This window comes from Cynoglossus semilaevis, chromosome 2 (assembly GCF_000523025.1).
Source record: "Cynoglossus semilaevis isolate Cse_v1.0 chromosome 2, Cse_v1.0, whole genome shotgun sequence".
Classification (NCBI taxonomy): domain Eukaryota; kingdom Metazoa; phylum Chordata; class Actinopteri; order Pleuronectiformes; family Cynoglossidae; genus Cynoglossus; species Cynoglossus semilaevis.
In genome coordinates, this window is record NC_024308.1 from 7,467,004 (window position 1) to 7,480,170 (window position 13,167).

The 13,167-nt window shown below is 40.2% G+C and overlaps 1 protein-coding gene and 1 non-coding gene across 2 annotated transcripts in view; both read right to left on the bottom strand.

Moving 5' to 3' along the window:
* Positions 1-1,425: 1,425 nt before the first annotated feature.
* The window catches only part of dnai3 (dynein axonemal intermediate chain 3), a 17,594-nt gene continuing 5,852 nt past the window's right edge, over positions 1,426-13,167 (bottom strand). Inside the window, exons 8-22 of the mRNA XM_025054070.1 lie at positions 12,990-13,164; positions 12,564-12,670; positions 11,680-11,769; positions 11,467-11,556; positions 8,885-9,004; positions 8,637-8,710; positions 8,357-8,510; positions 8,095-8,191; positions 5,823-5,947; positions 5,443-5,503; positions 4,468-4,598; positions 4,172-4,379; positions 3,751-3,842; positions 3,134-3,250; positions 1,426-2,041 (exon numbers count right to left, since the gene is read on the bottom strand). Coding sequence (XP_024909838.1) covers positions 1,919-2,041; positions 3,134-3,250; positions 3,751-3,842; positions 4,172-4,379; positions 4,468-4,598; positions 5,443-5,503; positions 5,823-5,947; positions 8,095-8,191; positions 8,357-8,510; positions 8,637-8,710; positions 8,885-9,004; positions 11,467-11,556; positions 11,680-11,769; positions 12,564-12,670; positions 12,990-13,164 — 1,764 coding nt within the window. The 3' untranslated portion in view covers positions 1,426-1,918. The remainder of the gene's footprint in view (positions 2,042-3,133; positions 3,251-3,750; positions 3,843-4,171; positions 4,380-4,467; positions 4,599-5,442; positions 5,504-5,822; positions 5,948-8,094; positions 8,192-8,356; positions 8,511-8,636; positions 8,711-8,884; positions 9,005-11,466; positions 11,557-11,679; positions 11,770-12,563; positions 12,671-12,989; positions 13,165-13,167) is intronic.
* On the bottom strand, positions 4,940-5,013 carry trnan-guu (transfer RNA asparagine (anticodon GUU)). The gene has a single exon. It is a non-coding gene; the product is annotated as a tRNA-Asn (tRNA).

The window sequence follows — 13,167 nt, forward strand, 5'->3', positions numbered from 1 at the left end:
TGCTCAACTTCAACTGTCAATTCTGAATTTACCAACAACCTTCTTAGGGTGCACTCACACTAGGGCCGTTGTACGTAAGAGTCCTAAGACTCAAGGATGTTGTCATCCACAACCGTAAGAGTCCTCAGACTCAAGGATGTTGTCATCCACAACCCAAGACTCAATCACAATCACATTGTTAAAAAACATCTGGTCTCTGGAAACCTCTGTTGGCCGAAGGCAGAAACTTGTTGCTTGTTGAATGCACTGCACATGACCCACCAGCCTAGGTCCTCCATTGACCAATGGTCTCAGAGCAACAGAAGCTCAACTTGTCAATGGTCAAATATCCAGTGTTGAATTTTGTTTATCCACTTAACAGTCAATCACACTGCATTAAACCCTGTTGAGGCTCAGTGTCCGTTCCCTCATACTGGGCAGAACTTCAATAGTTTTTTTTATATATTATGGACTGTCTACCTGTCCACATCCATCATCTTTAAAAAATCTCCTGTTAAATCACTGAGTTTAAAAAAGGAAAATTAAAGTTCCGTTAACTAACAGGTGCTGCTTCCTACAACCATCCACTCTGCTATGCAAGTTCTCCTTCTCATTATCTAAGCAGATTGCGTAACTTTGTGCATCCGTCAGTACAATTATCACCCAGACGCAGTGAAGAAGACATCCTTGAGTGTGTGTTGGTTCACAGAAGTCACATTCCTGAGCTGATTTGGCAGAAAGTGAGGGGCTCCGTGAAGGAAAATGAAAGAGTGCAAAACAGAATTCCCAGAGTTTTGAGGGACCTGGCTGAAAAGCTGGGGCCCCCTTTTTTGTCACCCAGGGGAGTCTGGGTGCCTCAGGGGCCACATGGACAACTGCTTGGAGGTGCCCTCACATCAGCTCCTTTTCTTCACCCTCCATCACCTCCTTCACTCTGTGACAGGACCATCCATGCAATGAGTCATGGTCACTGTACAGTCAAATTCATCATCTTCTGTGACCCTCCCTTCAGTCTGTGGTTCATCTGTTCTTCTATACTCAGTGTAGACTGAGTGACCACAGACATCTGCTGCTACATTATGCAACAACCGCTCTCATCTTCCAGTATTCAGGCTGTCACTTTTCACTGAGTTTGTTGGACTTCATTTGACCTGAGGTGGGCCCAGGAATCTGAATAATTATGTCCACAGATCGTCTCTCTGCAGGGTTGCAGCTGATGTTATGATCAGGATGTGACTTGTCACATGACCCTCAGAAGCAGCCGTACATAAACATCTCATCACTTACTGCACTCACAGACTGTTCACCATTTAATGTCAGCAGCATTTGTTGAGGTCGGTACAACAGGAGAGGCAGAGTATTTACTCTGAAGTACTTTGACTAATGGCCAACAATGCTGTTGAATTTGACCCTAAAATTTAACAATGCTGTTGAATTTGACCCTAAAATATAACAGCAGGTTTTTATATGGTATATATAACTATGGCATCAGTGTAAAACTCAATATGGAATAAGTGAAAAGGTAGAGTTGAACCCACAACCTTTAGCCCTTAAACTCAACAAGTTTTTTAAAAACTTTTTATTTATTAAAAAATTATTATTTATTTAATTTAAAAGGTGGAAAAATCTCAGATATTGTGTCATGTGGTGACGAAGTGTTTGGAATTGTTACCTAAGAGTAGACAGAAGGCCTGGTTTTCACATCCACTGACATGAAGAAGTGACATGGGCTGGAGTGAGTGTGTGTGATTGACCACAGCTGAGACACACCTGTGTGTGTGTGTGTGTGTGTGTGTGTGTGTGCACAGTCTTGACCTGTTACAGCTTCTCCTTTTTTAAAAATTAAATATTAAAATGCTGATATTTCCCTTTATAAAAACAGACTTTTTTCCTTTTTGGCAAAGGAATTAAAAAAAATAAAAATAAAAACACTATGTGGTTATGGTCCAATGCTCTTCAGGACGTTTTCCTCCAGTCTCTGATAATCAGTGTAGTCCCTCGTCTCCACATCTTGTGTCTCCACCTTCGGCCTCGCAGCTTTGATGGGCTCCTGGGATTGAACCTGAGATAAAATAATCAAGTTAAAGATGTATTCTGATTTTATATTTGTTTTTAAATTCTGCTGACAACATAAACTTAATATGTGCATAAAAACAATAGCTTCTGTTTCAATCTTAATCTCTTTTTATGGATCTTTGTTCAAATGTGGTCTGATACAAAGACATATTGACATATTGGTGCATTTACAGAGACAGTTACAAGAGAAACAGGTTTTGTTTTTGTTTTTTTGCTAATGCATTTTTACTCCATCGTGCTGTTATATTTGCATTAATTACTGCCATCTACCAGACAGTATTATTTTCTACACTGCAGACAGACTGTCAGGCGCTGGCAGTTCCCTGAGCAGAGGATCAAATAATCACCTAAATGAATTAAACATGAGGGAAAAAAACAATAGAGAGAGAAGGCAACTTAACTCAGCCTTTCCGACTCCGATAACTTGACAACTGTATTTATCTCAGTCAGTAGACGATAACAGTCTGCATTAATCTGTACTCTCCACTGACTGCCTGCCTGAACTCTATAAACATTTTAGTATAAACAGCATTTGGAACTGTTTTAACTTTTTGCAACATTTCTGTGAAACATTTTAGTGGTTAACATATTTACCAGACTCTACATTGTGTTTCTTCAGTAGTTTGGCTGGTCCTGTGACTTACATCCAGAGCGACTTATGTATGAGAACTTAACACCCTATCCTCTGTGGCCACAAGAGGGCACCGTCTACATCAAAGATACAAAGATAAAAAGAAGGGCCCTGACAGAAATTTGAGATTTTAAGATGCACTAAGATTATAGAGCCTGTGTCCAAAATCAAGTGTCAGAAATGAAATGAAATGAAAGGACTAACAGGAACTGATGCTGAGTCCGACTCTGTGAGAAGAGGAGACGGAGCTTCATCAGGCTAGTTAGTAAATGATTCTTTCCAGATTTGTTCTTTGATTCTTGTGAAATAAATGTTGAATAACTTGTCTTACTCTTTACGAATCATTGCTGGTGTGTGGTGTATGTGTGTAGGTCGTTGTGTTTTTGCGACGGTCTGTGAAGGTTTTAACTGACAAAGTCCAGTCTGGAACCAAACAGTAAAACTCACCAGTTCCTTCCTGTGATCTTCAGCCTCTCTCTTCTGACTGGACCACAGATCGTGCCTCTTCAAATAGTCCGTCAACCTGTTTACCTCCCGTTCAAAGTACTTCTTCACACTCACACTCTGCACACAGACACAGGGGGGATTAACCAATCAGCAGCTCCGCTGTGAAATCAGCAGCGTATTAAAGAAGGTTTATCATGAAAAATAAAAAAAAGACCAGAACAGAAGTATGTTTGATACACAAATCACTTTTTATGAATTTTCAAACCATTTTAGCAAATTTAGCAATTAATACGGTGCTCTAAACTATTTCAATCTTTTGGTAGCCGCCAGACTTTTTTTTGAAGATGATCATAACCACAAACTCTAAATATCAAAAAACTTTATTGAAAAAAATATTATTATTATTATTATTAAGATATATTATCTTATTAGCATCAATAATTCCTCACTCACATACAACACATTAAATCATGAACAATAAACAATTGCATTAGCTTCCATTTAATATTGTGTTCTTGAGTCTGACAGTTTGACTGAGTATGGACTGCATTAAATGTAGATTTAAGATTTTTGTAGTTAAATGCAGAAAAAAAAACCAAGAAAAAAATCTGTCTCACCTCATTCCTGGACGGCACATAGAGACTCTTTGGTATTTCAAAAACACGAACCACCCCATCGTCATCAGTCACTGCCAGTAAATGCTGCCTGGCTGTTGGAACAAATAAATCTGGTAAATGAACTCCAGGACCTCATCACTGAGGTGGTGATAATAAATGAACCAGCAACGGTGGTCAAAACAGGGAGTTCACTGTGTTGGTGTCCAATCAGTCTGTAGTTCAGTACATTTGCAAATGATTTAAAACGTTTATCTGTTGTATTTGATGAGATTTTACCAGGTATGAATTTACGATGACCATAAAAACTGCAGGATGAGATGAAACAACACCATGTCTTCACTACTGTTAACAGAATAGAAACAACACCATGTCTTCACTACTGTTTCCATTATTGAACTCTTTGCTGACGTCATACACTCACGGGCGGTGCTCCAGGGTTTGATGCAGGTAATTTTGGCATTGGTGACGTGGGCGTAGACCTGTGACGGCTCACTGGTCTTCTCCAACAGATCCCACACATCAATGCTGCCGTCGTCCTTCCCGATGTAAAAGACAGCAGGTCGGGATAGGGACCAGCATCCAGCAGTACAAACCTGCTCAGAGCTGTGTGAGAAGATGAGGGGCCCGTCCTGTGGTGCGGGGTGTACAGTGAGTAGGGGGGGTCAAGAGTCAAGAGTGTGTGTTTTGATCACACTTCACACTGATGCGTGTTGTTACCATGACGCCTTCCTTCCAGATGGCAAAGTTCCAGCCTCCTGTACTTAGAATAATGTCTCTGAAGAAAGGTGATCTCTGCACTGAGTTCACTAACCAGTGATGGGCGTTGAAACAGTGAAGAGGTTTGGTACCTGAAACAGGGGAGAAACAAAACAGAACATCATTTATCCCAGCAGGCATTGAGGCAAGGTTCACCCCTGGACAGGTCAACAGTCGATCGGAGGACTTCAGAAAGAGACATTCACGCTCACATTCACACCTATGAGAAGTTTAGAGTGAACAATTAACCAAGGCACATTAAGAGTCCACGCGCACACGCACACACACACACACACACACACGAGGGAAATTTAAACTTCATAAAGATCGACTGTCGGTTAAAAACAGAAGAGATTTTCATCCGAGCACTCTCCGATAATTAAGATTGAAAGACATTGATCCCATAATGGGAAAATATCCTGAAAACAATCTGCGTCCCTGGGTGGGCTCGAACCACCAACCTTTCGGTTAACAGCCGAACGCGCTAACCGATTGCGCCACAGAGACAGTTGCCCTTCACCAACACCCACAGACATCCAGGGACGTGTGTAGGCGGCACAGCTGAGCAAACCACGGTGAGGACACCAGGTGACAGTTTTACTTTCTTCTCATTAAATATGTTATTTTAAGCTAAACAAAACAAATGTTTCTGTATTTAACAAAACGTCTTCCAACTGACGTTGTTGCAAAACTAAAAAGTAAATTAAAAAAAAAAAAACTACTTAAAAAAAGACTTAGTTAGCAGAAAGTTAGCCGAGCGTTTCCATCAGGACCTGGTGCTGGAGGCCAAAAGCACTAACCCCTCCATAAATCACTTATCCTGACATTCTCCTCTTCCAGGACCATTTTCTCTCATTATTTTAGGAAAACTAACACTACTGAGGAGAGTCAGTGCCGTGTGTGTGTAAACTTGCTCCAACAATGGAGAGAACTCACTGTGCAGTCGTCCTGAATCATCCTTCTCCAGTTTCCAGTCGGTGTAAACAATCTCTCCATCCTGCCCATGAATAATACACACAATAAATCATATTACACCAGATGTGGACTAAACCTGCACAGTGTGTGATGTATCACACACAAGTGACCAGGCTGCAGGCCACGTCTGGAACTTCTCTCCATCTGGCTCAGGGCTGATTATGTATTTAGATATTAAGTAACATATTTATATATGTATTTATATATTGAGTAATGATAATGTGATGAGTGGTTTTTTTATTTATTATTTATTGTTTTTAATTATTGTGGAATGTTTCCTACGCTAAAAATATTTTTTTTTCCCTCTGTGTTGGACTATGTTGATGGATTTGAGGGTTTACCTCTGTTCCAATGTAGAGTTTAGTGTTAATGTCTTCCAGCGCTCGAAGGGTTTTGGCTGAAGGAATTCGCAGCTGGCTGAAGTTTGGGATGTTGTTGGAGTTCTCATCATTTTCATCAGCTTCTCCTATCCAGAACAAACAAAAAAAAGTATACTAGTATTACAAACCGATTCAGGTTCATTAGTGAGAGTTGCTGTGTAACAGATGAAGAACAGGAAGGATAGTTAGAAAGACTTAAAGTTACAGTATTTTCAGTGTTTAAGAACAACAAAACTTGTAAAGACAGATATAAAAACCAACACCAGGGCCAATCCCGGCTCACAGCTGAATCCCGGAAGTGTTTTTCTAAGGACAATTCTGTCCCTCGGGCAACCATAGTGGGTGACCGCTGCTGTAATCTGACGGTGAAATATGGTAAGTAATAATGTAATGTGTTTATTATATTTGAGTGTCTGGCCCAGAACAAATATGTGATTTTTATTTTATTATATTTGAGTGTCTGGCCCAGAAGGTGTTTTTCTAAGAACAATTCTGTCCCTCGGGCAACCACAGTGGGTGACTGCTGCTGTAATCTGACGGTGAAATATGGCTACTGTTCTTACTGGTGCTGAGAACAGGGCCAGTGAGGAGAAAAAAAAAGAATGGGAGCTATAAGAAAGGAAGAGCTGGTAATGAAGGAAAAGGCTATTTTTCCGTCACAAAAGCCCGACTGTGTGTGAGACGACACAGAACCTCACTGTCGTTCACACACTGCCTTATCGTCGATCACTCCCAGTCATGTCCTGAGCCTCACTTCTTCAGATTAGATCAGATTACTTCCATCCAACAAATTCAAAATTTGCTCACTCGCAAATTAAGATGTGTCCACAGATATGAGACAAAAGCTACAGTTACCGACTCGTCTGTTTCCTTAATCCCCCGCAGCACTGGATCGTTGGCAAAACTATGGTCTGGTGGAGATTCTTGACTGAGGCTACCACTGCCAGTGGAAGAGCCTCTGGCAGTGACATTGGAAAAAAGCCCAGAACAAAATGTTTCAAATCGGAGCTGGGAGACAGTTGAGTGTTTTATCAATCAATACACAGTTAGACAGATATCTGAAGCAGCACCATCACATTCACGACACAGGTATTCATTAAGAGCTTAATAACAAACAGTCTGAGGAAATAAAACAGCAGATTTATCCCCTCAGTTATCAGGCGTATTCATTTCTAACCACCCGCCAGTGAAGCTGTGTTTACAGAGACAGACTTACAACCAGACAAAGACAGGTCTCTTCTTGACCGGCCAGGACACACACACACACACACACCTACACATACTATCACAGAAGATTGTCTTGTGGCGGCAAAGGTGCCCGAGCACCATATTGCAAAGGGCTGACAGTCGCGAGGCTAATGCTCCTCAACTGTGAGGGCATTGTTTTGGGAGGAATCACTTAATAAAGTGCTATGAAACTGGAGGAGGGAAGAAGGAGACAGAGAAAGGCAAAACCTGAGGGTCGCGTCCCCCCCGATCCACTGATCACTGTGTTCAACCATCCAGAGCAGAGGAAAGAATCTGATCCTCCCCAAAAAAGGTGAAGAGCACACTTCAGATCCTCAGAGAGGAAGTAGTGGACCTTTTCTTACACTGTCTCTTATTTTGAGAATTTAATCTTATAGTTATTGATGTGAAACATTTAAATTTCATTGCCATAGTTCACAGGAATAAAGCCAGATAAAAGCAAATGTTCCAACAGCACACTCCGTCATTAAGCAGGCAGTGTAAATCTTCACCTATAGAAAAGTTAAGTCATATATTTACTAATAAAGGGGCACTCACTTTTTGAAGGACAGTTCCTTAAAGTTTTAGTTGCTACCATTCTGTTGTTCACCAAACAAAAACACACATATTTAAATATATAGATACGCATATATGCATACATATATAGCTGTATATATGTAGTATATATGGATATATGTGTATTTATATAGATATACACACACATATATATAGCAAAAACTTTAATAAAATAATAACAAGAACGGTGAGAAAAAGGCTCACAGTGTTTTAGCTGTGGTTATAACACATTCACATGTCCAGTGCTAATTATGAGTTTAAAAAAGTCTTCTGTTGCTTCCTGAAATGTGAGTCATTGACAGCCCACATGAAGCATTTTGTATTTAACAGTTAGAGAAATGTGTTTATTGTGTAAACGGTAAATAGGAAGTGTGGGTGGAGGTAAATCTAACACCTAACTCTGGAGCTGCCGCAGGGTAAGATCTCTCACCTGCCCTCCTCTCTGTGGTTCCATCGCAGCAGTGTTGTTCCAGGCTGAACTTCAAAGGTGTGTACTCTCCACTCGTATTGATCTTTGGCAGTGAAACCTGAAACATTTATTGTTCTTCTTAAGACGAGCTGACAACAACACAGAAAATCCTTCATCTGCAACAAAAGGTTACAGTAGGCGTTGAAATGAGCTGAGGTAAAAATGGACTTCCTGTTATTGAGTTTTATATTTTTCTACAATAACAAGGCTGACTCATCAGTACCCTGAACAGAGGTTTCCATGTGCGGTCCAGGTGTTTGAAGGTGTCAGGTACACTGTAGGGCGTCAGGTGGGCCTTCTCATCTGAGGTCTGCTTCCTCTCAGCGGCGTGCTGACTCAGCAGTCTTGGCAAACGCACATCCCAAAACATTAGCGTTCTGTTACAAAAACAAAGGAACACAAACCGTCAAACAGATCACTAAGGGAACAAATATCATACAAAAACCTTGACTAGTTCCAGTACTAACTAGTGAGTCTGGTAGGACCTGTTGTCTGAGACTCACCCATCAGGAGAGCAGGAGACGACCTGAACGGAGGTGTTGAACTTGTTCTCCACTGGGACGCCCATCCTGGTCACCTGATCAGAGATTGCATCAATCTTCATAGAAGTCAAGTTTATTTAGATTCAGTTCAGACCAGGTGAAATAAGACCATATATGATTTGGCACCTGCTCCTCTGCAGGGCTAAAAGAAAAGCTCTGATGCTGCACTCGTTGAACCCCCCAACCCCCGCCCCTCCAGCTGTGTGTACCTCAAATGTTGGCGGCAGCCACTGGACGTCGGTAATCCGTGTTTTGTGGCTGCTCTCCACGGCGGACACTGCACAGTAGCGGACAACAGGCGTTTTACTTTCTTTGATGTCAGTCAGGTCCTGGTGTGAGGTCAGACATAAAAGGTCACAGTAGGTGTCACACTGTGTATGTGATTAGATCATTGACACTTACTTTGCATTTAGTGATATTGTACTATAAAAGTGGTTGAAAAAACAAGTAATGCACATGGGCTTTTTTCATTCAAGTTCATTCAAAGTTTTAGAAAACAACACACTAACGTCTATATAATATTATTCCTTTTGTTGTCTTTTTTTCTTTTTTAGCTCACTTTTAGTTATTCAAAGTAAATACCGTATTTTACAGACTTAGTTACTCCGGAGTATAACAAGTTGCCCTCTAACGGCTGTCAGTGTGAAAATAACAAACATGTGAATTTCTATATTTTAATATAAGTCATACCTGAGTATAAGTCGCAAACCCAGCTGAAGGATGAAAAAAAGTGTGACTTATAGTCCGGAAATTGTGGTAAATGCATATTAATGTCTTGTTGCATAACATAATAAATATAAAAATAAATAGATTTAGCAGAGTTTGTCATTTCTTCCCATCATCTATTCAAGCAACAGGTGCAGCCGCGGCCCTGCCTTTATGACGGATTCAACCGTTAACTCTGTTTACAGTGCAAACACAGCAGAGGGCAGTGATCTGATTTGTTGCCGTATTATCTACGGGGACAAACCGCTGTGGTCGACTGAGGGTCGGCGTAACAGCTGGACTGTGTGAGCCTGTGCTGCTGATGCTGTTTACTCTGGCTAATGAAGAGCAAACGGAACAGAGAGAGAGAGAGAGAGAGAGAGAGAGGGAGGGAGGTGGAGGAGAGAGAGCTGTAGAGGAGGATGTGAAGAGGAGAGGGATGGAGACAGCTGTTCCACTGTAGAGGCAATAAAAACACACAAAGGAAATGAGGGCAGGGCCGTGGGGCATATGTGTCTATTTAAAAATGTCAGTCAGCTGGAAGGTGTGAGTGGAGGTCAGGCTTTATGAGGCTAATGTTGTTAAATATTTGGTGTTTATATGGGTTTTAATCTGTGCCCTGTGTTATTGCTCTGTGTGGTTGTTGGACCTCTGGTTTTCTCAGCCCTACAAAAAAACCTACTTCCAGTGTGTTTACAGTTGGCACAGGGTCTAAAAATGCCCAAAAATGAAAGGCAAAAAAGTTTATTTTTAAATAAAAGTTAAAGGGCTTAACAGAAATAGTGATAAGCAAAAAAGTTCATTTTTAAATAAAAGTTAAAGGGCTTAATTTAATGTGCTTTTCAAAGTCAAATTCATTTGATTCATTTGCAATCCAATTAAATGCAACACATTAAAGATAAAAAAAAAGTTGACACAGATGCTAGTTTACCCCTGGGTCACACCCACCTCTTTTTATGGGGTTTTTTTCCCCTTTAAACCTGACAAAGTCATAGATTTGAGAATGTATAATGTAAAAATACAGCAGCTCCTGCTGTGATTCTCCAGGCTGTAATTAAGTGGCACACAAATGGATGCATTTAAACTAATTTACTCTTTAGCTTTAGCTTAACTGGTAATTAACTAAATTCAAGCCATTCAATTTTGGTGAGATTAAGACAAACACATTTAGCTTCTCTGTGTTAAGTAAAACTGGAAACTGTTAGGAATTTTAAGAAGATTACAAACACAAGTAGTCATCACAGAGCAGACTTCAGTTCTATTTTCAAAGGCAGCTCGTTCTTCTCCTTTTACATTTATAGAAGTTAATTGGAAAGAATAGAAAATATCTTAACATTGACCAAATTCAATGTTTATGGCAATCCCTAACCCTAACCCAAAAATATGTACAGACTTGCAAAACTATGAAAAATGGATAAAAAAATAAAAAAACCTGTGTGTGTAATCGTAGTCTTAGAAATTGCTTGGGTTAGATAAAAAAATAACTTAAAATTAGCAAAGAATGCTAAAAGGTAGTCTGGAAATACTCTGTAATTTTCACAAATTGGGGCAATAAACCTTTAACTAATTGATGTAAAAATAACAAAAACAACACATTTCACGTGGGCATAAACTACTTAATTATCCTCAAACAGAAGAATAATCTTACAGTGGACGTTATGTAGAGGAGATTTATTCTTAAAAGCTTTCTTTGATTCTTCTTTTTTCTCACAGGTCCGACTGTGGTGTTTGTTTGAAAATTCACTGGACGTTCCTCACTGCCATGTTGGTCTGTGTGATGACATGAACCTGCTTTGATAACTTGTCGTGGCATTTGTACATGTTGTGGAAGTTTCGACCGCTGAGACTGGATTTAAAAGGACGATCGAGCCGCTGCATTCCCCACTAATGAAAGGGTGAGGATGGGGGTGCGTACGATTCAACGTATCATCATCTCACTCTGTCGTATAACTCCACTGAAGAATACGTTCTGTTTTCACAGCAGATATCACTCACTCAGCCTGAATACACAAACTCTGACATCATCACTGGCTGTAGGATTACATTAGCTGATACGGCAGGTGGAAAACAACACATGGATACTTACAAATGTCTCATTGTCCACAGAGACCTTTTTACCACCTGACTGCGTCCACTGTAGATGGGTGACGTGAGCAGAAATGTCCCACAACACAATCTGAGACAACACAAAGAACATCAGCAGGGCTTGTTTTTGATATAAACACATATTTATAATTCTCGTCTCATGATGAGTCAGTGAGCAAATCTAAAAAACTAAAGTCAGAGTCAGAGACCGCACCTGGCCATTCACGCAGCCGCCAACGATAATGTTTGGATCCGATGGGCAGAACTCAAAGGCAAAAATGTCATCTGGACACTCCAGCAGCAACTGAAAAAACCCCACACAAGCACCAAACAGAGAGATTTCAAAGTTAAAGTATCCACATCTTGGGTTCTTGCCATGAGAGTATTTATTCATTCTCACAAATGTTAGGCGTTTAATCTACAAACCTAGAACGTACAAGAGTGTGAGATTTTGTTCAATCCTGATTTAGTTTACATTTGCTTTGAGTAAAATTTGTTATGTGACTGCAGATGGAAACCAGAGTCTGAAATGTGCACCAGTGAAGACACACGTCATACAGATCTCATATTTCTTTTGAGTCGTTTAGCAGATCAGTTTTATTGATTCGAGGGCTCGATTTAAATCAATAGGTTTTCTCAAATTTACTGAAACATAATAATGGTTTTCAATCACAGCACATGAAGAAAAAATGGCTGTTTGTTTTTTTTACTTTGCAGACACTTATGAGCAGCTTCTGGTTGCATTGAATAGCTAAGAAGTAGCATGAGATACTGAAAGATAATGCAGTGCTCTCTGATAGGAGTCATTGAAGGAAATAAGATCAGCTATCTTCTTAAAAAATCTCGGGAAATTAAAAAAAAAACTCAGTTGCAGACTAAGTTGTGCTAATGCTGCCTTGAAAAGGGAATATAGTATTTTATCATAAAAAACCTTCCTGTGGATTTTTTCAGAATATGTTTTGACAGATTTTCCATAACAGAATAAACAGAGACACCTTAGACTATCCCATAAATTATTCTTTTGATTCCTCCTCCGTTTTTTAGTTGAAGACAAAAAAACAAACAATTTAACGCAGCGTTCTCATGGCTTTTCCATACCTGTGGATTAAAAGGATCAGAGAAGCAGAAGAAGACAATAAGGGAGGGTCTGGCATCAAACGTAAAGGGCTGCTCCTTTTTTTCTGTCAAAGCCACAGCGATCACACCTGCCACATCAAAAACACATCAGCAGTGTATCAGTGACACTGAAGAATCACACCACACAAAACTTTTTTTTTTATACGTTACTGGATCAACCTTTATCCTTTTGTATATTTACGTTACACTCACGTTACAGAAATGATATTATAAACAAGAAAGCTTTTCTGTGGGTGATGACAGGTGGAAAATAATGTAAATGAGTGATTAATAAAGGATCTGCTTTATGAATGAGGGAATTGTAAAGAGCTGACGATCTCTCACGTTGCATTATTTGGCAGTGCAACATTCCCTCACTACATTCACACAGGGTTTTCTGTAGTTTACCATAGAGAGCAGGGTGCCAGTTGACACAGCTGATTCTTCTGTCCTTCGTGTACACCTGGTCAGTGAAGGCCTGATGGAGCGTCAGACCTTCGGACACCTTCCCAGACCAGTCGTCAGCTTCAGGAGACGTTCCCAGATCCTTCCAGTCATCGAAGAACACGTTGGTGATCTGCTCCTG